A 25,963-nucleotide genomic window follows, 5' to 3' on the forward strand; every position below is an offset into this window, starting at 1 on the left:
TGCTGTTATTAAGGAACATCTATTGTTGCACCCACAACCATTGTATAACACTGCTTTCTTTTTGTTAATCTTAGTTTTGGTTCGAGATAGTGGAACCCCGTCACTGTCGAGCACGGTGACAGTTATCTGCGCAGTGCTGGACGAAAACGATCACTCTCCCACGTTTCTTCTTCCCACCTCTGAGATCCGTATTCCGGAGAACGAACAGCCTTCTGTCATTTACATTACCCAGGCTGTAGATATGGATGCTGGCAATAATGGAGCTCTAAGGTATAAAATAATTGGTAAGTTACACTCCATCATTTTTGTTAGTATAAATCGGGAAGTATATAAACAGCAGTATCCAAGTTTTAGACTAGTCTTGATTTTACCAGGCCTCCCATCTTGTCCACATGCTTCTTTCATGTGGGGAAAAAAAAAGATCTTTCACCCCTTTGTCAGCATTAATAAGCACTTTCCAGGCATAATTTCAGTCTGCTTTCTGGATTTGAAATAGTACAGAAAAGAAACACAAAAAACTACCAAATGCTGGAAGAAGGCATTAATCATGAAGGCATAATTTTGTCCTTTTTGTTACAGTTGTGGGAGTTCTGAATGTAAATATACCTTTGCAAATAAGTACAAGAATTAATCTAATTTTATTTATTTACTTTTATTTATTTAATTTTATTTCATGAGAGCTTTATTTCTTTGCTTCTTTCACCCAGCAATTAGTAATGTCATACTTGGTTTTCCTATTGCCAAACTCTCCCTGTGTCCACTATGCCAATGTAAGCTCCACAGCTGTTCAAAGCCTCCTGTAATATCTTTGCGCAAATACAGGTTTGCTGTGCTTGCTTTGGTTTGTGGCTCTCAGCAATAGCTCAAATGTAGGCAGATAGCTACTGTGGTAACAGCCAACACATTTTTCTTTGAAGAAACAGTTATGAATTCCTTTATGTTTTCTTGGTTTTAATTGCACGATCTTTTATGATCTTTAAATTAATTACCTTTGGTCTTTCTATATGTTATAAAGTATGTATGCCATTTGCTGTTACTAAAAACGCTGACTTTTCTGTCAACTGCTTCATATTTACCTCCCCCTCCCCATGCCCCCCAAATCAAGACCTTAGACAACTATTCACTTCCAAAAGACAGGTTTGTAGAAGAGAACAAGGAGCAAGTAATTACAATTGTCAGCAATGCTTTATAGGTTTCTGGAATTTGCAGCTAAGGTTGGGAAGAGGTCACTTTATGCAGCAGCATAGTTGTAGGAGATTTTATAAGGTGTGCTGCTTTGGGGAAAAAAGACATGCATCTGGCAAAATAGCCACTCTGTAAATTGATATGACATTCTGTATTTAGTGTCATTGCCACCCACTGATTTAAATGAAATGCAGGTTTTAATTCGTATGAGAGGAGTAAAATACGTGAAAGGCACATGAGCGCACCAGCTGTACGAGCAATTGGATCATGTTACTGCAATTAACAGAGCGGTATTCACAAGGGGTTCTTTTTTCAAAAGTGATTGTTTGTGATCTTTTTTTTTTAATGTGTTTGAAAGGTGGAAATGTTGGAGAATATTTCACACTGAATAACACTTCAGGAAAACTGCTGGTCACTCGTAGCTTAGACAGAGAAGATGTCAGCAATTTCACTCTTGTAATTGAGTGCCGTGACCTAGGCAGTCCCTCGAGAAGCTCCACTGCACAGCTCCGTCTAACGGTCTTGGATGAAAATGACCACAACCCCTTGTTTGCAAAGACCCAGTATCAAATCTCCGTTAGAGAAGACCTAGAGGAAGGCTCAGCCATCCTGGACCTTTTTGCTTCTGATGAAGATGATGGCCCGAATGGCAAAGTTATGTACTCCCTCATTGACGACACCTTTGGAGCATTTGCTATCGACAGTGCAACGGGGTCTATAGTTACTACAAAGGCACTGGACCGGGAGACCAAATCCCAGTACACGTTTAGGGCTGTGGCAAGTGACTGTAGCACCCATTTGCCAAGAAGCACCACTGTCAGTGTTGTGGTGCATGTTGATGATGTCAATGACAACGATCCCGTTTTTTTGCAGAATCCTATCAGGGCCTTTGTGCTTGCTGAAACCCCTGTGAATGAGACAGTAGCCACTGTGAGAGCGGAGGACGTGGATCTGGGATCAAATGGAGCTGTTGTTTTTAGTTTGATGATAGCGGAAACTGTATTTCAGATCGATGTGAAGACAGGTGACATCATTCTTCAGGAGCCCTTGGCTTCCAAGGACTTCAGTACCCAGCTGCTAGTGATGGCTTCAGATCAAGGTATCTCACCTCGAACAGCCACAGCTATGGTCATTATCTTTACAGAAGAACAGGAGGAGGAGATTTCATTCAGCCATAGCCTGTATGAAGCAAGCGTGCCTGAGAACAGTGCAGCAGGTGGGCATCAAATCCCAGTTTGTGTTCTTGTGGTTGCCAATCTCCCCTCCTTTTGGGATAGTAATTGTAATGAATAGTATAGGGAAACCTTTTTCCTGTGCAGCAGCAGGGAAAAGTTAATTTGGATGTAGCAAATACCTGTCTGCCCTTTCCCAGTGCACCAGCATGAAAAAGAAGCGTGGTCTGTTAGTTGGAGGCAATGTCTGGCTCTTGAGTTTGCTGCCCATGTACAACAGTGATGTGCACATTAAACAGAAAGCTCCCTTGTCAAAGGTGGTGTGTTTCCATCCCTCAGCCTGGAAGCCCTGAGCATCAGTGGGTTCACTCTTTTAGCAAAATGACTTTAATGGTGGGTGGACAGCATTTACTCGTCATTTCACTTGTCAACACACACAAGCTCAGATGAGATGAGTGGTGCATACCAGTTGCAACATGACATTTCTAGTTTTTGCAAAACTCTTCATGAGCTGTAGTAGCTTTCAGAGATACTCTAAAAACTTACTGAAGTTTTGGATTTTCCAGAAGAAGGAGAAAGGAGGTGGGGTGGGGTGAAGGGGAGAGAAGTTCCGAGGCTGTGGTACATTGTCACTTGGACAGACTTCTACAGTGTATCTCTAGGTAGAGCCTGCACTACTGAATGCTACCTATAGACAAACCAGCTTCAATCACAAGGTGCTTATAGATTTATTTACTTTTGTTCCATATTATGATGAGAATTACTGCTCTACTCTTTATCATTCAGAGAATATTAGTAGTTATGCCTCCTGCCAATTAGATATGGTAAGTACCTTTTCCTGCTTCAGGGGATGGGTTCATCCTAACGAGGGGCAGAAAGGAGTGCCTTTCACATTTTTGTGCCCACAAATCCCGCTGTACAATTGACCAGATGTATTTAGAGATCTGACCTGCACTATATTCTTGATTCAAACACTGCCTCATGAGGTTCACCTTGAATAAGTCATTTATCCTCTTTATAGTTCCAATTGCCCTCAGTAAAATGAAAGCAATATTCCTTTATATCCTAAGGGTACTGTGAGACTGGTGAATTCTTAGATCTTGAGTAACAGCCTATATATTTGATTAGGAATCGGTAAAAAAGAAATGTGTTAATAATTTTGGAAAACCAATCAATATTCTTGGTTAATTACAAACAGAATAGAGAATGAAGGGTGAAGATGGCTGTTGCAGTAATTACTGCAGTGGTTACTCAGCCATTCCTTCCTCTGTGCCTGTTTGGGACTACAAGCCAAATTTTCAGCAATGTATTTTAAGATAAAGATAATGCTGTGAGTATTTCTGATGTTTCAATTAAGCGATTGAAAAAAGGCAATAAGGTGAACTTTTTTTTTTTTAATTGACTTTTTTTTTTTAACCATAGATGAAATATTTTGGTTTCAGGCTATTTTTAAAAAGTTGTGATGAGTGATCAAACCACCAAGCTAGAGCATCCTTCTAGCTCTCTCGTTGTCTGTCAAAAAACCTGTGGGATTTTGGAAAAACTGGAAGGCTTCCAACAGGAAAGGGTGGAGCATGCAGTAGCCTGGTGGTTAAAACACTCTCCTGAAATATGAAAGGTGTAGATTCAGGTCTCCTCAGGCAAAGGAGCATTTCCCTTCCACTCCATACTGAGCACTCTAAGTACGGAACCTATGGGATAAGAAGTTCTTTAAATTTTTTTAAACCAGTGCTTCATTTATTGCTTCTATTACAAATGCAAAAAAAAAAATAAATCCCTAAACACATTTGTCCTGACATTTAAAAAATGCTTTTTATTCCATGAATTTGACCAGGGTTTACAAGTAGTTTTGGACACCCTAAAATTGAATTTTTCTGTGAATGTGAGTCACAGATACCCCAAGGCCTCCAAACCCAGTTTTACTAGCATCAGCACTGTACCGTAATTAATCGTGTGTCACTTTGCAAAGGAGAGTCTGCCCTGGGGAAATTGCTGCTTCCAGAAGATACAGTTCGGATGCCACAGCAATGTGTGTTATCTCTTGTTTTCTGTCTTTTAATTGATCTACCCATTGAGAGTCAACTGTGGTGATGTACAGGAGCCCTCGATCCTAGGTGTCCGGAAAGCGGAGAGACTAGGGTGTTTCCAGAGGCGAGCCTTGGGCTCTCAATTTTGTTTCTCCCTTGCTGCAGCAGGCTTGTAGTTTCAGAAAGTGTCATGAGAACCTGTTTGTCAGGTTTCCCAGGGGAGTAAGATCAAGGCCCTTGGGTTTCAGTCTTTTCAGGAGAGATGGGCTTAATCTGGATTAATCCTGCATTTAAGAAAATGTTAAGAATCCTGCAGTTAAGAAAAAACAATAGGAGGGAAGATAGGTTTTGTTAGGAAACAAGTATCGGTTTAAAGAAAAAAAAAATTCATAGCTTTATGGCAATAGATAAGCTAATCTGATGCTAAATTTTCCTAAGTGTAGATACATTCATGGGTCAGGCTAGACAATCCAGCCTGAAATTATGGAAATGCCCCAAGGAACTGAGGTAACAGAATGCCATAGTCAGACTGTTCTCCCATTCAATCTATAGAAAATATAAATAAGATTCCATTTAAGTTGTTTTGATTAAAGGAAATTTAGCAAAGCTTCAGGGGAAACAGGAGGGTTTCATCCCAAAATTTTAGTTTGTATATTTAATAAAAGTCTATCTGCTAACTAGATCAAATTCTTTTAAGAGTATGAAAGATTTTACCAAATAGTAATACTGTTTTGGCTCTGTTTGTAGTATTTTCTTATTTATGTAAGCATAAGTAAATATCAAATATTGTACATTTCAGTGGGAAAAAAGCACAATTGTAATTAAAACTCTCATAGAAGTTAACTTACAGGATATATGTGATCTTGGGACCCCTACAAGTATGAATGGTACCAGTGTATTCAGTCCAGGGGAGATTTACATTACATACTGATTATTTGTAGAACTGGTATTAATAAATGTGGCTTTTCCTCCTAATTTTATTTCTACCTTAACTAATAGAGTGGGAAAACTCTAAGTTTATTTTAAAAAGAAAAAAAAAATTGAATAGTATAAATGATGAAAGCCAAAGCCAAGGGCCCTTAGTTTTAATTTAGTCTAAACTTGTCAATTGGGTGAGTGCCTCAGAAATCGGTCCTTGTGGTCAGATTTTCTTTAAGTGTTTGACCTCCAAGTTTAATGACCTTCAGAAAACCCCATTCTTCTACGTTTTGTTTAATATTAAATATTTAATGTCTTTAAATATTATAAACTGCATTACAGCAGGCACTTAGAAGCCAGTCAATAAATAATCAAGTCACTGTGGTCTCCAGAGGGTAAGAAACCTTTATTATTCACCAGGATTCCACTTGAATGGTTGTTTGCATAGCATTTCACTGGAGACAGATTCACCAGTAAAACTTGTTGACTACTCTTTTTTTTTTCCTAATAGATATAAAATATGTTGCCTCTTATTCTGTAAGTCATCTCTTATTCTTTCTGCTCAGTTAGCTTTTTCTTTCATTAGCAATTAAGAGGTCTCAAGAAATAATGGCAAGGATGAACCAGGGTTAGATGACAAAGGAGGGAAAAAGAGACTACTATAATGAGTACAGAAGAGAGAAGAAGAACAATGATATAGATTATACAGTAGCTCATTTCTGGTGTATGTGTTATGTCCAAACACAGAGTACAACAAAAGTTTTTGAGTCTATTTGCCCAGGTAGGCAAATACTGTCCATGCTGTCATACTTCAGTTTCAAGTCACTAGGCATAATGTAAAGGTTGATATGTCGGCTATTTAAAGTGCTTGAGATACTTCCAAATGCAATCAGGTTGTCTGATTGAACTGAAAAAACCCTAAATATAAACATTTAAAATCACTCTTCACTTCCTTTAATATTCTTGACTAATGCATAAGTTGATTGCATGGCATTTCAAGCCAATCTGACTGCTTTCTGCCATGATCCTGTTCTCCCTCCTTCCCTGCACTAGCCTCAGTGCTGATCTCATCCTCGTTGTGCCATTTCAGGGTGCTCTGCAGCCAGAAAGCTACCTTTCTCTTATTTTCTCCAGTTTAAGTCTTACATGTTATGACCTCTGCTTGAAGCAGTATTTGAATCACGTAAACTTGAAATTGCAAGCTCTGGTGGATGGGTACTGTCTTTTGCTATTTACCTATACAGGGCCTGTTTGTGTCACAACAGACCTCAGAGTTTGGTCATATTTTTTTTAACGATGAACTATAAAAATTCACTGTTTGAAGGAGTCGTTTTCTCTGAAAGGTATCAGAAACAGAAGAAATTTGTTCTCTGCCAAAGAGAAGTTGTAAACAATTTTGAAAACAATTCATGAAAATATTAAAAATATGAAACTTAAAGGATTAGGATTTGAGGACCCAGAGCAACAATTTATTAACCTAACCCCTGAAAAACAGGGGTTCAAGTAGAAATGCTGCTGCTTCCTTTATTTCGGGTAGTTTTTCTTCTTAAACACAGAAGCAAACAAACAAAAAGACTGCTGACACCTTTAGAAGATAAATAGTGACATTCTTCGGACCTTGAATTTTTTTTCTTATCTTTAACTCTGCTCTGAGGATGCTATGGATGATTGCCCTTGCAGGCTTCTGTAGTAAATCAAAGTTGCTCAGCAATGAAAATTCAGCCTGCAACCCCGTTTTAGTTCCTAAAAAAACCCAGTGCAGTGTTCATATCAGTCTTCACCTATTGGATGGTTGGATCTTACTTCCAGAACTTTTCTAGTAAATATCTTATAAATATATTGACTAGTACAGAAAATTATATCTGTCAAAATTGGCATATTTTTGCTTTTGACAGTCAGACTTTAGGAGCAAATGACAAACCACATAAAACAAAATTTTCTGTTTTTAAAAATTAATAAATAACAATGCTAAAATAAAAAAGGTAGCAGATAGTTTTAAGAGCAACGTTTCCTCTCATTTTTGCCTAAAGATAAAGTCCTTTCCTCCGACATCCAGGACACTGAGTGTGAACAGCATGCCCTTTGTAATGCAATAAAATAGCTAGTTGTCTCTAATGCTGTTTGGAAGAGTTCAGGTTGCACAGTACCCTCATTCCATCACAGTTGCATGGAATCAATTACAATTAAATAATTAAAATTCATTAAAATTAATTGCCATATGTACTAAACAATTTCATAACTCACTTGAAAAGAATAATTATTTGGAAATCTCGATAATGCTTTTTAAACTTGCTACATTTTTGTTAAATGTGATGATTCTGAGCAGGATAATGTATTCAGTTCCACATTTTTCCTCTAATCCTATTTCAAACAGGATTTTTATTTCATGTCTCTTGTATTCTATATTAAATCATTGCTCTTCTCATTGAATTTGGATTCTACTTGAATCGTCACATAGCTATGCATGTAGTTTCATCTTTTCATTCTCTCTGTCAGAAGATGGCTAATTAAAATTTTTAAGAATATTTAATTTAAAATATTGTTCAAAAATCCAAATTGAATTAAGATAAATGAAGGAAAAATAAACTCTTTATGGTGATGGTAACATGCATTCCTATGATGCACAAAAAAAGGACTATTTTCCTTAAAAGAATTCATTAAAAGGTGAGATTTAAATGACCAAAGACAGCATAACCTGAATAAAAGGAATACCTACGACTTCAGGTAAGAGGTGATTCCAGTGGTATATGGGAGTTTGCAGTTAGGAAAAGTTAAAACTCATCATTTTATTTAGGCAGGTGATGAGGTTGTGTTCAGATGAGTAATTTACTGGGCAAGGAGAGATAGACAGAGCCTTGCCTATGAAGTTGTAATGCAGTGAAAGTCATGGAGGAGGAGTGTTTATTGTCTACTATTTTAGTTCATGAATAAGCACCTAGCCTAGTACATAGGTGTTTGGCTGTGCATTTGCTATTAATCACAGTAATATAAAATTAGAATAAAGCCTTCTAAAGTGAACATGATGAAAATGTCTCATTACTTCCATAGGTACATCACTTCTAACTGTAGAAGCTTATGAACGCAAATTTACAGGAGAAAACATAGAATACAGTATCTTCAGTGACAAGGAAAGCATATTCTCCATACATCCCATTACAGGTACATTTTCCTAAGTATATATTTATTTCAAGTGTCCGTGTGTAGCTTAAAGAGCATGGTCTCTAAAATATAGCAAGTTCCTGCCACAAGAACAAGGGGTAGGTATCTTAGAGTATTACTCTGCTGTTACCATGAATAAATCATTAGTAAAACCAGGTATGTGGAGAGACCTGCACTATTGTAAACTTGATGTGGAAAGAAATTGAACACCAGTATACCTGTTTAAAATGCTCAGTTCTGATTAACTAATGATCGCCAGGTGTTGGGAGTTGATAAACTACTGCTTTGTGATCCAAGCTGAGACTCCATCTTGTTTCTCATCATAAAGTTGCCCAAAAACTCAATAAACATAATCCTTCAAAACACTCCTAATGTAGGAAGCATTAGACCCTTGTTGAGTTTAACGCTCTTTGTTTCAGGCAAACCTTGACAAGTCTGAGAGTTACGTTTGTTTATTTTTTTGGCAATTGGATTTGCGTTCTGCAGCAGGTCTGCTTTCACCTGCTCTTCAGTCAGGAACTTCTGATGGCAGGAGAGCGGCGCGTTCCCCATGTGCATTTACATGTTCTTGTCTAAGGCGCGTAAGAGAGCATAGCTACTCTGGTTGCCTCTTGGCTCCTAAATGTCTGCAACAAAAGGGTTTGCTTTCTGAATAGCTGGAGTCTTTCTGGGATGGCACAGACAGTGTAAGCCATTTTCCTCAGAAATAGTGTGAATAGGTTATACTCTTAACAAATGGCTTTCTCCCTGAGTTCCTGGAGGCTTTAATCACTGATTATTCTGATGTCTCCAGGCATCAAGTGCTGTACTCCTGTAAAGCTATCATGTTTGATGCTGATGGACAGTTAAAATTATTTTGTTTTGTTTAGGTGAGGGGCACTTAAAGTGCATAGACTTGGTTTTCAAGTCCTTCTTATTCCATTGAAATTAATCTAGAAAGATTTTTCTTAAAGAACATCTTAGAGCCAGACAAGTTTATCCCCAAGAAAGTGAATCTTCTCCGATATCACCTACAAAAAAAAAAAAAATCAAATGGGATTTTCCTTTTTTTTATCAAGCCAGTCTGAAAAACGGTTGCATGACGTTTTTAAGAGTCCCAAAAGCACTGTCTTCACAAACAGTAGTGGAATTTCTATAGCAGTGGATGTCACAAGTCTTCTTTTGAGATACTTGAACCATTGTGGTTTCTTTTGTTTCCTTTCTTCTGAAACCTTTCTTCTGTTTCTTAGGAAACGTTAATCGAAGTGCAGCCTTTCAGGACTTTTAAAAAGCAGTTCTTACCTCAGCATTAATTTTGATATCAGTAACTCTCTACCCATTGTTTCTACAGCAGAAGTATTTTGAGCTATATCGATGCCCTTTCTATCTTAGGTATTCTAAACAGCCAAAGGTCTGCTCTACTTGTCTTTTCAAGCACTGATGTTAATTAACCCCATTTTGCAGAAGACTTTCTCCCATTCTAGGGGGATTTATTATATTGTATAATTATATAAAGTATAGTAGGAAGTGACCCAAAGACATGAACCAGTCTGTCCTCTGACACAGAAAGGGAATCAGCTGTGCCTAAATCTGACAGAAGTTTTTCTGTCATGTTCTTAAAAACCTGCAGTGGTAGCGGTTCTGCAAACCCTCTCAATAGTCTGTACAAGTCTTGAGTGTTGGAAAGTTTTTATTCATATTTATCTGAATGTGTGTTGAAACAATTTAAACTTATTACTTCTTAACCTAGTAACAATAGACATAAGACAAAGGCAAAAAAGCTATTCTTTACATATTTGAAGACATATTTGTATTCTTTGCATATGCTTCTCTAGAATGAGCAACTCTGGTTCTTTCAATTGTTCCTTCTAGGTGGTGTACTTCAAATTGATTATTTGCTCCACTCTACACTAGAGTCTTTCAGTTACTTTCTGTCACCTTGAAGTCTATTCCTTCTGCCACTGTCTATTTTGCTTTTTCTATATACAGAATGTGATAATTTTTAAGTGTTGTGCTGAAGAGAGACCACCTGACAGCTATGAAATCTTTATATTCAAGACGCAATTCTTGAACACTGTACAGATCCATAAGCAATAGCCAGTCATTGCTGCTTATCTTGGAAAATAAAAACTAAAAAGTACTAGCTTGGATAGCCACAGTATATGGGTTCTTATGCTATCACAGGTTTGGGATATAGATATTCATGGCATCATTACTGAAAAAAACCATGCAAAACTGAATTTGAATTCTAATGAAATTAACATACAAATGAACTATGTTTGATGTTTAAATGTAATGAAGAGTTTTGAGTATATTACTGTATTACCTTTTCGTGGTTTAACCCCAGCCAGCAACTAAGCCCCACCCAGCCTCTCGCTCAGTCCCCTCTGGTGGGATGGGGGAGAGAATCGGAACAATAAAAGTGAGAAAACGCATGGGTTGAGATAAAGACAGTTTAATAGGTAAAGCAAAAGCCGCGCACCCAAGCACAGCAAAGCAAGGAATTCATTCACTCCTTCCCATGGGCAGGCAGGTGTTCAGCCATCCCCAGGAAAGCAGGGCTCCATCACGCGTAACGGGTACTTGGGAAGACAAACGCCATCACTCTGAACGTCCCCCTCTTCCTTCTTCTCCCCCCAGCTCTGTATGCTGAGCATGACACCATATGGTGCGGGATATCCCTTTGGTCAGTCGGGGTCAGCTGTCCCAGCCGTGTCCCCTCCCAGCTTCTTGTGCCCCCCCAGCCTCCTCGCTGGTGGGGTGGGGTGAGAAGCAGAAGAGGCCTTGACTCTGTGTCAGCCCTGCTCAGCAGGAACTAAAACATCCCTGAACTATCAACACTGTTTCCAGCACAAATCCAAAACATAGCCCCATACTAGCTACTGTGAAGAAAATTAACTCCATCCCAGCCAAAACCAGTACATACCTAGAACATTGAAACAATGGCCACAGATTTCCAAGGACATTTTAGGTTTAATGTGGAGATGTCTAGTTGTGGTTGTAGTCTCAATAATTTTCACTGATTATTTTTGATAGAATAACAGTTGAGGGCGGGCTCACTGCATCAGAAGGAGTCAGTGTTTTACCTGTATATTAGTCAGATACAGAAATTGATACAGCTATTGCCTGATTTGGATATAGATGGAGGGCTAGATGTAGCCACTGTCAGATGAGGGCCAAGAGTCTCTTCAGGCGCAGCTGGCTCACTCTCATATGTCAAGGAGCACATGTCATGCAGCCGCTTTCTTCCTCTCTATCCCTCTACAAGTAAATCAGCTTTGTTTTAGGAAATTGCCAATGTGGTGGTTGACCGGTGAAAACTTAGCTGTCCAAGATTTGTACAGTAACTAGCATGTGGGGGGTGATAGGTAGAGGAAGGACATGGTGGGGAGCTTGCTGAATTCTGTCATGTTCAATGAAGGAGACCATATATGTTAGGGACTTCATAACTGGCATTTGTGGGTGTTTTTTCCTGAATACATATGTTGCAACTCGATATTTTTTTTAATTTTTATTTTAATAAACCAGGTGCAATCACAGTAAAAGAGCCAAAGTTTCTTGATTATGAAGTTAAGAATAAAATACATCTTTCAGTTTTGGCTGAAAATGGCTTGAATTCAGCACTCTGTGGAGTGACAGTTTTGATACAAGATGTGAATGACAATGTACCTAAATTTGAGCAAAGCTGTTACAAAGCATCCGTATGGGAAGGCCAAAGTCCTAAAACAGACATCATACAGGTAAGTGGAAATATATCTTTCCAAGCCCAGTGCTGTAGTTAAAAAGAAGTTTGGTTGATCTGTTCGTGACTACAATCCTGCTAGGTCTCTTCTGGACCACTGTCTCTTAAAAACTGAGAGTGGGGTTCTTGGTGTTGCTACTACTTTGCTTGAATATCTAAAATATTCAATGACTTTTTTCTAGACTATATTTCAGATCTTTCATTCAGGTTTGTTAAGTTGAAAGAGAATTCTTTATCTTCTTAATAGTTGTGCAGCTGGACTTTAAATTCTTTTTTTTTTTTTTAAAAATTTCTGTTTCTCTCTTCAAGTAGTTGAAAAATACCATTCAAAGCTGTGGTTCTGGTTACAATATAGGCTGGGTCTTGCATTAATGCATCTACTGAAAGGGCTATAGCAATAAAAAGAATACTTTCAACTCATCAGACTAGTAGAGTCAAACCCAAGTGTTCAATTTAAAATCTGATGCCTAAAGAGCAGCTTGTCTCAATTTAAATGTGCAAACACTTCTTCCTCTGAATGGATCCATTCTCCGAAAGTGTTTCCAGCTGGCCACATTAGAGCAAAAGAAGACATTAGTTGGACTAGAAGAACGCATAATTTCCTCAGTACATGTTCTTGCATTGCAAGTCAGGTCACAGTGAGGGTCATGTTAGGTACTAAAGATATTCCTCCTCTAGAGAATAAATAAATGGAAAGCTACAAATGCCTCCAGGGCAAAGTGATTAGAAACTGATGGACATTGTATTTAGAGAAACATATGTCCAGGAACGAAGAAAAATCAAAAGGCAGTCAACCCAGATGTGTAGTCAAAATTTTATGACAGAATACATTCTATTATGTTTCCTTTATTCAATCTGACTGGTTGCCTCTGCTATGGGTTGGATCCCGTACTCATTATAATGCTTGTTCAGCAACCAGAAAAATACAAAGATGACCCTTTGAAGAGTCAGAGGAGTCTTTGAGAAACCTGTTCACTGCTGTTGAATGTTATTTATTCTTGCCTCTGCCCTTTTGACATTTTCTTGTTCGTATTTTAAAAAGTAATTAATGAACTATTCTATGAAAGTTCTGAAAACCTAAGAATTTAATTATTTTATCCTTTGTCTGTTTGTATAGCAGTAAGACTTTAAGGGCCAGTCCTGGACCCCTGAGAAAGTGCATTTTTATGCACTAAACAGAGACAGCATTCTAACAGCAACCTTATAGTAATATAAGCAGTGTAAAATGATTACATTCAGCCCTAGTGCTTTATGTAGCTGAATTTCAGATTACTCAGGGAAAGAATTCATGTGCATCCTATTGCAATTCATGAGCAGATTTTGTGACCTCACATGACACTCCTGTTGGGGACCAATATGATTATTCACTTAAATCTGTGCAGTCGAAAGGAAAGTAACCAGAAATAGGTGACTGTAGTATAAGGTTTTTCTTTCTGAAATCGCATTCTGCCATTTGCTCCCAAACAGATATTTGCAACTGACCTTGACAGTGGGCTGAATGGAGAAACTGAATACTCAATTTTATCTGGTAATGAAAATGCAACATTTCTAATTGATTCAGCACGAGGGATTTTAGCAACTAATACAGTCCTAGATCATGAAAGCACTTCATCTTACAGGTTTGTATGCAAGGTTCTTATAAAAATGTATTCTTTTTCTTGTTCACTTTAACTTGAGATTGCTTATGTTACATATTTTATAGTTTTCTGTTGATATCCATTACCCACAGAGCCTGGGTGCAAGCCAGATAGCATTGAGAACAGCACTAAAGCTGCCCATTTGTACCATGGATTCTTGCGTACTTCTCAAATTTAGGGGAAGAAGTATAGTCTTGTTTAATCAGTGGCACCACTTACTGATATAAGCAAGCATGATGATTCGCTATAGGAATGATGACAGTTCCTAGATTTTAGTTTATTAAGAACTGTACAGCCATTCCCTCTCTGGAACCATTTTTTATAAATACATAAAGACACGGAGAAAGCACTCAAACCAAATCCAAGAAATAGGGACATGTTCTGTTCTTTAATTAGAATATAGTTCAAATTTTCTTCTCCATAATCTGATAAAGATGCTTCTGTAAGCTGTTTCAATCTATAAACTGTCTTGTACTACGTATTAGTTTTTTCCTGTTTTCTAAGAAACTGTGAGTAAATACGGTCACGTGGACATGACAATTTTTCTTTTCAGGTCATGCCATAATTGGAATTAGAAAGCAAATAAATCATGCCTTGAAGAGAAAATAAGACTATGTGGATTCATTAATACATCCTTTTTATGTACTGCAGTCTCTACAAAAAGTAGATTTCTGTGTATGTGTCAGTAGAAATTACCTGGGTTTTTTTCCCATATGGTTGTGGCATCAGTTAAAGTATTTGTAAGTTTTCCTATCCTTTGGGGCTTCAAAGTTTTAAATATCCAATCAGAATTCTTATGAACCAAAATAACTTCTAGAAAACCACATCAAAAAGATCAACAGAATATGATTTTTTTTTAAAATATCAGTGTAATTTGATAATAGTGTCCTAAAGGAAATACTTTGTTTTAACTTAATATACAGAACACTTCATTTGGAGTTTGTTTTTCACTGAATCAAAAACATCAGTTCTGATTTTTAGTCATTTAAATAGCATAATACATTTTATTTGTAACTAGCACTGTAAAAGAATGCCTGGAATAAATCCTTCAAAGGAAGGATGTTTACTGTTGATGAAGCATTGAACATGTAAGCATAATAATTCTCATATCTGTCTTTAACTGGTAGCCTGATTTATTTCAGTATTTATGTTGGAATTTAGCATTTTGAATTGACAGTTTGTTTGAGGAATCTGAAGCTTCATATTCCTTCTCTTTATTAATATGTTATTAATCTGTACATTGTTAGGTGAAAAGCAAATAGCAAAAGAAGCTTTCAAAACTGTTTTCCTGTTTAATTTCAAATTGTTACCATTGGTTCTTTCAAATTTGCAAGGAATTGTTTATTTTATCTAAATTGAACATTTTAAGCCCCAGAAGTTCTAAGTCCTTTATAATAGGAGTTATAATGAAAGTGTTGACAGAACCTTAATTTTAATGCCTTGGCTGAGATGTTTTTATGAGAGTTTTTTCCTGAAACTTTAGAAAGTGATTATTTTTAGTAAAATATTTCCATATGTATACCTTACCAATATTCATTCTAGAAAAAATACACTTTCTATATGGAATTATACATGGTCACCGATTGAATAGTAGCCTGCAATTCAAGTTATGTGTTCTATCGTCATCAGAAACCACAAGAACACCCAGACCAGAGCTGGTGTGGTTCAGGAATGGAAGTGCTGCAATCCACAGCTTGAGTTACAGCCTTGGTATTCCTTATTGTCGTGTGAACATTTAGGAAGTAATATCTATTTGACACTTTAAACAGAAACTGTGACTTAGAAGAAAGAGGGAGAAATAAAGCATTCAGAAGATCTGCAGGGAGACCCAGAAAATATGATGCAACATGCAAACAATTGTTAATACACAAAACATTTAATTGGGATGCCAGGCTCTGACTTTTATATCCTTTCACATAGCTCGATGTTTTCTTTTATTTGTCTGTTCCTTGTTTTAGAGCACCTGTTGAATTAGATTTAATTTTGAATTCCTTTCTCGATAATTTTTAATACTGGGGAGGGGTGAAGTCTTCCAAATAATCTTTGCTTACAATAAACATTTGCTCTTTATTGTTCAGAAGCTAGTTCCCACAGAGAGTAAACATCCTTTTATTCATGTTTGTCAGGTCATTGCTTACCATTTTGTTTGCTACATTGTTTCTGGAAATCAAAAGGTTGTTAACAGAATCTACCACCTATCCTTATGCAGGTGTAAAATGGAAGCATACAGGCAAACTCTCTTAATCTGACAGTGAGATTCAGGTCCCACTAAAATCAGTGGGAGCTTTGCCACTGTCAAATGGTGCATGTATTCAGGTTTTTCACTTTATCACTTACATCTATAATATAATAGGGGGCCTATTCTGTATCTCTGCAGACATTTTGGATGAATATTACTTTGGATGTTTTCATATTACCCAATTTTCACATTCCTGTTGTCCCTTTATAAACAATGAGGAGAGTCAAGTTCCTCCAAAGGATTATTTAGTACTTAAGTTTTGATTCTTGCTCTGAATTACCAGCTGGAGAAGTGTGTCTTATTTGAAAGAGTCTTGCTAGCGTGTTTAACCACCTACATTTGGTATGAAATTGGGTGAAATGAATACAGATGAATACTTCCTTTTCTTTGTATGATTTTGTTACGTTTTTGCCACCTAGAATCTCCTGGACATTGTGTCCTACAAGACACAAAAAACAGAACTCCAGACAGTCAACCTTACAGAAAGAAAGGTGGAATTTAAGAGTTGCAATGAGGAGCAGAAAGGGCTAATCTTTTCATTTGTAATTTTTCCCCTGCTTATAATATTGGTGGATAACTCTGTGATTTCTGACCAATAATGGCAATTACTTCTTCCCTTAATTGTAGGTTGGTTGTACAAGCTGCTGATAAAGGAAATCCCAGGCTTTCTGCTACAAGTATTGTGAGGATACAAGTGTTAGATGTTAATGACAACACTCCAGTTGTCCAACCACTAGGTGAAGTGGAGGTCCCAGAAAGTAAGTGTGATAGTACAACTAAGTTTTATTAAGACTGGGTTCGTCAAACAACAATAGTGCTTTTGTAACCAAAGCCACTCTAGTAAAAAGGATAATGGATCGTATTAATACTGAAATATAAAAGTAAATTGTGATCTACTTTTGTTCTCAGAGGCATTATTCTTAATCTTGAGACATTTAGAGACATTCAGAGACATTTATTCATATTCTTAAGTCTTTAAGAATAATTTGGAGCAAAACCATAGGCAATTCAGAAAGAGGAAAACAAACTCTACAGACAGACATCTGTAATCTGTTCATTTGGACTGCAGTGTCATATTCTTCAGATGTCTTCAATTTCTGCTTTTCTCCAATAAAAATACTTGGTGTTAAAACCAGCATTTCTAGAAATGGGACTTTATTAACTTAATTGTGATGAAAGAAATAATTTCTGTAAATTTGAATGAAGCTTTAAAATGCTCTATAACTTGATCCAGTTCATGATCATGAAGAGGAGGACCCAGGACCTCCTGAGTTCTCATCCCACCACACGTCTGGTATATTGTGTGACATAAGCTCAACATTTGCAGACCTTGAATCTTAAGCCCAGCATTTTCAAATATGGGCATCATATATGTGATGCATTAAGATATACAGCCGAACATTTATAAAAATTTAGGTGCTGAAATTCCAGTACTCCTGTTAACAAAAGATATCAAGGCTGTGTTTCTAGTGATATTTTTTTAGCGTTTCCTAAATTTAGCTCCCACTGGTAATGACAAGTACGGGAGTCATGGATGCACAGCAGTTGTAAACTACTGGCTACTTATTTAGGTTTTTGCATTCTATTTAAGAACATTTGCTTTAGGACATCACATTAAGCTTGAGGCTTAATGCCCCAGGCATGCAAATGGGGAATGGTTTAGTTTGTTAGCTCCAGGCTTTGTTAGATGATCACTGATAGGTTCAGTTTGCAATGCCTGGTACTGTCAATTTGGCACATGACAAAACCTATCTGTATCCAGTTCCTCAATCACATAGTAATATACCTTGAGCTCTTAAGATTTTTGTGCCACGTAGGTCTGGCTGGATGTCTCATGTCTCTGTGTCTCTCTAGTGGCCTTCTCCTCCTCTCAAAAAGCTTCAGAATTGCAGTCACTGGCTCTACAAAGACCAGGGGACTCTGATGCCTCAGTTAAATATTCTTGTGGAAGTTTGACACTGTTCAATAAATTCATGTCACCTAAATGCATGTAGAAAACCATGGAAGTTCCTGTTGCTGGTGAAGAAACAGTTATGGCTACACTGAATCTGGGAAAGTCTAAAGAAAACCCAAATTAAAATTGGAATAAAGCAGATGCATTTGAAGAAATCCATAGCCTTTCTGGACATTGCTCTTATTCTAAAACACAAAGTCAAAATACACCAAAAGCTAAACCAGAAAGATTACATATATCTAAGATTCAATATTACAAAATTGGCAAAATCTTCAGAAATTGTAAATCATCTTTTAGCTATGACTTATTCTGAAAATTATTGTTTCAGATGCCCTGCCTGGTTTTATAGTGACTCAGGTGTCAGCAAGTGATGCGGACTCCAGGCCAGCACTTCAGTTTGATTTTATTTATGATAATAGTCCTGGAATGAAATTTGCCATCGATCAACACACTGGTGTAGTCACCGTGGTGGAACCATTAGATTTTGAAGAAACTGCTGTGTATAAGCTGAGAATCGTAGTTTCAGATTCTGTACATCAAACAGAAGCAGAACTCACCATCCTTGTTTTGGACATCAACGATAACCCACCAGTGTTTACTCAGGATTCGTATCAGGTGGGAACGTGACAAATGGACAACAAACATGTGATGTCTTTCCGTATACGATGATAAATAGTAGGAGTGCTTGTTTATATTTGTCTTAAAAATGCATTTGAGCACTGAGAAGGAAGGTCTTTGCAAACTATTGAGCAGAAACAGAGCAGAGCTCTTCTGGGAAACCCCAGCCCCTTCCTAGGAATTCTGCTAAAAGGACTGAGGGAATTGTTCAGTTTTCATGTTCGTGCAGAAGGAAGGTGGTGTGAATGCTACCTGTACTCTGTACACCATGCATTCATCGCTAGGAGTTACTGGATATAATCCAAACCAGTCTGGGGAGCAGGGTCCAGTGTTCAGAACTTACTTCTTATGAGAGAATGGTAAACAAGTTGGTACATTTATTCTGGGCCCGTTACTATGGCATGAATTTCCTCATTTTCAGTTACACCACTCAACAGAGGTGTAGCAAATGCCCCTGTGGTAGGTTATGCACATATAGTTTGTAATGTGTAACCCTGTCTTATAGCAATGGCACTCATCTAGGGAGTGAGGGATATGAGTTTAGGCCTCCCCAACATCCCCTACTAGACTAAGGAGGGTACAGAGCTCAGCTTTTGGACTTCTGGACAAGCATTTGAACTGCTAGACTATTGTAGAAGTCAAGTTGTCCAACAATGTTTTGAAACAAAGCTGTTTTAGTGACTATGGACAACTATGGGCCACTAAGATGATTAAAGGAGTTGGAGGGAGCTTACCCAACCTCTCAAGGGTAGGCTGCTAAAAGGGTTTTGCCCTGACTTCATCAGCCCTGAGGCTGTGGGGCTTGGGCTAAGGCTCAGCACCTGTAATGGCTTGGAGTTATAGTTAGGGATGGGAGAGAGAGAAAGTCTGGAGCTCCAGGTGAAGTTAGGCTGCAGTAAGGCTGCAATAAGGCTGCCATGGGACAGGTGAGGCTGCCAGAGGAGTTGTTTCCTTAGGACTTGTTTGTGTGGGGCTAGGCTGTGGGGCTTCGGCTGAGGCCCAAGAGAGCCTAGAGCATGGATCATTCAGCCTGGAGAAGAGAAGGCTCAGGGAGGATCTTACCAATGTGTGTAAATACTGGTGGGAGGAGTAAAGAAGACAGAGCCAGACTCTCCTCTGTGGTGTCCAGTGACAGGGCAAGAGGCAGTGGGCACAAACAGAAATACAGGAAATTCTGTTTAAACACCAGGAAAAACTTTTTTTTTAAACTCTAACAGTGACTGAGTACTGGCACAGGTTGCTCAGAGAGGTTGTAGAGTCTCCATCCCTGGAGATATTCAAAACTCAGCTATACACAGTCATGGGCACCCTGCTCTAGGTGACCCTGCTCTGAGCAAGGGTTGGACAAGATGACCTCCAGAGGTGCCTGCCAGCCTCAGCCATTCTGCAGTCCTGTGAGCTGAGCTGTTTGCTTGCCTTGGTGCTTTTTGTGTGTGGTGGATGTGCTCAGAGCCAAAAATACGAGGCATCACAGAAGACTTGGATTTAATAATGCTTCATTTAGAAATCTCAGACAGATTTAGTCAAGAAATAAGTCTAAACATTCGGCTTAGTAAAGAAATTTCAACCTCTAAGCATGTGCAGGCACAACAGCTTAGTCACTTAGATAACCATGGGACAGACTGTAGGCACCTGTGAAACTTTCAGGTGCCTGAGTTGTCAGGATTTGTCTAAATTGCTCACTTAAACACATAAGTTTAAATTCTGAAAAAAAAATATGCACTATTAATGCTCAAGTGAGTTTTAGACCTTGCCTTAAGTTTTCCTCAACACTCATACATGTCTGATTTTGGAGAACAGTTTAGGCAAGTATTTGCTTATGCAAGGGCTAGGAATTTTTTTGTAGATCGGAGCAGACATTACAGGCAGGGTTATTAACTGATGCAAAACAGTGTAGCTCTATTGACTATGCTAACGTAAACAGCTGAGCTTCTTTCTCCACAATCCTGATGTTTTGATGGGTTGCTTGTACAGTAAGATACATTGCTTCTTTCTGTTCAATGATATGTGTAATTCCCTATTCATCATTGTGTAACTTTTACCCTTTTATTGTCCTTTCAAGTGTTTTCATATTTATACTTTTCATACATAGTTTCATATATATATATGGCTATTATATACATATAATCCCTCTGTTAAAATGATTTCAACTAACACTTGAAGTTATGACAAAGCTGCTGTATCATACTGTTCAGTTGAAATTGGATTTATAAGGTGGAAGGAAACTTTGGTCACAAAAATACTGTATCTGGACTTCAAATAATGGAAGCTCTTAAGAAGGGAAAGGACTTTCTTGATTTCCTAGATTATATGAAGAAAAAAGGGAGCATTTTAAAAAACTAAATTCTAGGAATAATCCAGTGATGATTAAGTGCTCTGGTGCTGGCATTTTCAGGGTACATGTGTTGTTTTTTTTAATGGTCAATCATGTACTCCAGACAGGGACTGCAGACTGTATTCCATGTACGAAAATCAAGGTGTTTCTGAAAGCAGGGAGAAAAGCCAATTTTAGTTGCAGTCTGTTGTAGGTATTCCTTCCATTAGTGTACTACTGAAAAAAGAGATTCAGTGATTCACTGAATTCATTGTCATAATGAACTAGAACTAGATGGATTTTACTACTGTTTAAAGTTTAGTACAAATTTGGGCTGTATTGTATGCATCATTTTCAATATCTCAACTCTTTATAATTTTGTCCCAGAAGAAAATGGGTAAGTGAAACTTTTTCCAAAGCTGGGAACTGTGTTTGTGTTTTTCTAATAAGATCAAATGAAGGAAAACATATTTTTAATGTTCAAAATCTTTTATTAAGCTCTATCAAAACTGTAATTTTGCTTTATATGTCAGGTGAGCTTGCCAGAGCTCATTTCTATGGATGCCAGTGTTCTGACAGTCTCTGCTGTGGACAGGGATTCGGAGCATAATGGAATGATTTCCTACAAAATGCTCTCTTCCTCTGAGGGATTTGCCATTGATCATAAGAATGGTGAGTCTGTAAGCATGGTTTATTATTTCAGCTTTTTCAGTGTAAATTGAAGAGTCATATTGCACTTCCTCACCTGTTGCTAGTGATCACTTGAGTTCTGGAAATCTTTGGTGACTAAAGTCCACTGTATGTTTTGGCTAAATCTGCCATTATTGCTGAAGAACTGATAGCATCAAAGACCGGAGTTCTCAGTTTGTCCCTGAACCATGCACGAGGCAGCTAGTCACAACATCCTATAGGTGCTCTTCCTCTGACGTGATTTAATAGAAAAGTTGCTGCATGTTTTGCATTGTTTCATAACATTTCAGCTCATGTATTAAGTTTTATTCAATTTAGGTTCATACTTACTATTTTTCAGTATAAGTTGAACCTATCATAACGGAGCTTCTCTACAGCTTGGGCAGTATGTTTTTAAGATTGCTTCTTTAGAGAGCTTATGTTATCCTATAATCCTAAATGGAATTTAAAGGTTTTCTAAATTGAGAACGTTCTCTCCACAGTACATAATTTTCCTCAATAGTTAAGAGATTTACCTTTTTAAATTTTCTGGCCTAATGTTGTAACACTCTGGGAGGTAGAAAACTGTGTGTGTGTGTCTGTATGCATGTGTACATATGATTTTTGGTAATATCAGCTTCAGAGATTACTAGATACTGCAAAAGTGATATGCAACTATTGTTCAGTGTGCAAGTTCTTATCACGTATTTGCTGTTCCCAGGTGTTTACATGAGGTGAATTTTTGAATGCAGTGTTTGTTGGGTGATGGTAATACAAACACTGAAAATACGAATGTCTCAGCCAGTTAAAGCTGTTTTCTGTTTTACCCATTTGTTACTCTGTATTCACCAACCTGTCTTTATCTTTGTCTAATGGTTGTTTTTAACTGTGGTCAGAAAATTGTCACAGTGTTGTCTCTGTGGTGCTTAGCTATACACCGTGAAAAGTGAAGTAGAAGTAGATGGCTTATGAACATAGAGCCAGAATGGTTTGGGTTGGAAGGGACCTTTAAAGATCATCTAGTCCAACCCTCATGTTTAGATAAGCAATTTGAATGAAACATGTTTATATAACTTACTGGCAAACCTATCTAAATAACAAACATGCCTATAATGGTGTTATTGGATTGCAAGCAAAACAGAACTAACGACCTTCAGTAATGAACTTGCACAGCATAGCCACCTCTAATAAGGAGCCTATATTTCCTTAGCTTTATTTTGTCTCTTATTTTCTGCAGTTGGCATGTTCAGCCTGTTATGAGGAAGATAAATTTTTGCTAGTCTAAATGCAGTATGTGTATTTGATACTGCATCATTGTGGGTAGGCTTTGCAGCATTAGCTGTGATTTCTTAGAGTTGCTTCGGGGTGTGCAGCCATTACATTTGAGTAATTTTCAAATATGACCGATTAGATTCAGCTTTTGGAATCACATTTACTTGCCTTAGTGAGTGGGGGTTTTTATTAATTCTGTTTTATTTTCAGGTTCAGTGTTTGCTACAGGACCAGTGACACAGCTGGAAAAGATTCCCATTATCCAGCTCCTGATAGAAGCCACGGACAGTGGCAGTCCCGCTCTGAGTGCAGTTACCTCTGTAGAGGTGCACATAGAAGATGTAAATACCTACGCCCCTCAGTTCACAAGGGTGCTGTACAATCTCAGCGTGAGCGAGGATGCTTCAGTTGGAGAAAGTATCCTCACGTTTTCAGCCATCGACTATGATTGGACACATGAAAACACATATGTTGAATACTCTATTATTGATGGGAATTCTGACAATTTATTCTCTGTGGAAACAAGTGTCGTGGAGTCAGAAACATCGTACAAGCTTGTTGGCAATCTTGTGTTGAGCAATATTCTCGACAGGGAGACGGCTTCTTCTCACTGTTTGGTCCTCCTTGCCTCTGATCGTGGAACGCCCTCCTTGAATTCAACTGCTACTGTGCTAATAACTGTACTGGATGTTAATGATAATCCTCCAGTATTCAGCAGCCCGGAGTACCATATTCATGTCAAAGAAAGCATCCCTGTAGGTAGTCACATCACTGAAGTTTCAGCAAATGACTGCGATACAGGCACTAACGCAGAGATCACTTATGCTATGATCTCTGGAAATGACAGGGGACATTTTCGCTTGGATGGGAAAACGGGATCAGTGGATTTGATGAAAAAGCTGGATTATGAGGATACCATGAAATTCACTTTGATCATCCAAGCCACAGATGGAGGAGCTGATGTAAAAAATGTGGCTTTTTCTGTTGTTCTTGTTAGCGTCCTAGATGACAATGATTATGCCCCACTGTTTTTGTTTCCCAGCCTGAGCTGCATTGTTGGTGAAAATCTGCCTACCTTTTCTTTTGTGTGCACTGTTAATGCACTGGATTTTGATAAAGGCTCCTATGGCCACCTGACGTACTCCATCCAGTCTTCGTGTTTGGCTCATCGTGAAGCTCCTAGAGACCACGACATGTTCTTCATTGATCCTCTGACAGGAGATATTCATACAAAGCAAATGTTTGACTACGAAAGTCAGAATAGGTACTGTCTCATAATCCAAGCAAAAGACAAAGGTGACTCACTGGCCACCGTTACAGTTCAGGTAGATATTGAGGGGAGAGATGAATTTGACCCAGTGTTTACACAAGATCAGTATTTCTTTAACCTCCCTGAGAAGAACGAAGCAGGCCAGTTGCTTGGCAGAGTGACAGCATCAGACAGCGATGGTGGACTGGACGGAGTTGTTCATTACTCCCTGCTAAAAACTTCTCCATTCTTTTCTGTGAATCAAACCAGTGGTGGTATTTATTTGTCTCAGACTGTTCACAGAAAGAAAAATGGCAGCAAAAGGAATGATGACACCCTGGAATTGTTGGTAAGAGCTCATAGCCCCAAAATTGAATCAAAGTTCACAGTATGCACTGTTTTGGTAAATGTTTCCAATTCTCCTGAGAGTTATCCCACGGTGTCAGCATACAGCCTGACCATTAGCATTTCGGTCTCCTCGATAGTGTTCCTACTGCTTGCGGTCAGTCTTATTGTGCTTATTCTGAGACATAAGCGGAAAGATCTGATGAACTCTTGCGTGAAAAAAGAAGCAGTATTCTCCTCAGCTACTGATGCGAATTCAGCCAGCGAAGATAAGGACTGCCAGAAAGTCCAAAGTACTGAGAGCAGTATGCTTCCCATGGGTGCCATAGCAGAGTGGCTGAGCTTAGCAGGTATCAGAGAAGGGAAGGATGGTGGTGTCCCCTGCAGGCATTCAGACTCCAGTGGCCGCGGTTCTGCCATAGGAGAAACTGCAGAGGACGAGGAAATCAAAAGGATCAATGAACATCCTTGCAGAAAGAGTGCCGGCTCAGCGCTGAGCGAGCGTGGCTCACGGGTGCCAGATTCGGGGATCCCAAGAGAGTCTGATCAGCTCTCCTGCCAGTCTGGAGAAATGGATGTCATGGCTACCATGCAAAGCATGGAGAGCATGCAGGCCCTTAAAGGAGAAAGCGGAGAAGAAGCCTGTGACACAGCCTATGCACATAACAAAATGTTGTCTCAAACACTTAAGAAAATTGGAATAAAAGAGAAAGATGTAATGACAGACCTCACAAGAGAATATGTCTTGATGTCAGATAGGCAGGACGCTGGGTATGATTCGCTTGCAACTCTTGGCACCTCTGATGAGGATCTCAGAGGTGGTTATAACTGGGATTATGTGCTCAGCTGGGAACCCAGGTTTCAACCTCTTGCCTCAGTGTTTAATGATATTGCAAAACTGAAAGATGAAAGCGTACACATTCATAGCTTCCCTAAGGAGAAGAAATCTCTTGTTTTCCCTCCTCCCTTGATAACATCAGTAGCTCAGCCTGGCATAAGGACAGTGCCACCACGAATGCCAAATATAATATCAGGGCAAGCATTTAAAAAATACCCTCGTTCTCCACTTATCCATGACCTTGGGTACCCTCCACCAACCATGACCCCCAGTTTTTCTCCTTCTCTCTCTTTACTTACCTTGCAAACGCCTACTGCTTCTCCAGTAATGTCTGATGGGAGAATGATAGGAACATGTCTTATTGATCCAAGCCATGAACTTGCAACAGAGGAAGAAATTCAGGTCTAGGTTATTAACTGACAGTAGTTTATGGTAAAAAATATGGCTTAAAATGTATTTTATTATTGTTTAACAAGCAAAATATGCCTGTCAGAGCTGTATCACTACTATTCTTTCTGTTTTCATGAGCTGGAAAAGTTGAAATAGCCACAGACCTGGTAACTATCCATTTTGTTCTTCCCAGGATACACTGTAAGGCCATGAGGCTTCTCCTCTTACAGCTCCCGACAACTGTGGTTTCCTATGT

At 38.4% G+C, this 25,963-nt stretch overlaps 1 protein-coding gene across 1 annotated transcript in view; it reads left to right on the plus strand.

Moving 5' to 3' along the window:
• The window catches only part of DCHS2 (dachsous cadherin-related 2), a 79,496-nt gene extending 53,771 nt beyond the window's left edge, over window positions 1-25,725 (plus strand). Inside the window, 9 exon segments of the mRNA XM_072863398.1 lie at window positions 75-284; window positions 1,544-2,401; window positions 8,351-8,461; window positions 11,969-12,180; window positions 13,650-13,801; window positions 16,686-16,816; window positions 18,341-18,627; window positions 21,478-21,616; window positions 23,096-25,725. Of these exon segments, the coding sequence (XP_072719499.1) occupies window positions 75-284; window positions 1,544-2,401; window positions 8,351-8,461; window positions 11,969-12,180; window positions 13,650-13,801; window positions 16,686-16,816; window positions 18,341-18,627; window positions 21,478-21,616; window positions 23,096-25,725 (4,730 nt within the window).
• Window positions 25,726-25,963: the final 238 nt, after the last annotated feature.

The sequence above is a fragment of the Ciconia boyciana genome, chromosome 5 (assembly GCF_034638445.1).
Source record: "Ciconia boyciana chromosome 5, ASM3463844v1, whole genome shotgun sequence".
In the NCBI taxonomy this organism is placed as follows: domain Eukaryota; kingdom Metazoa; phylum Chordata; class Aves; order Ciconiiformes; family Ciconiidae; genus Ciconia; species Ciconia boyciana.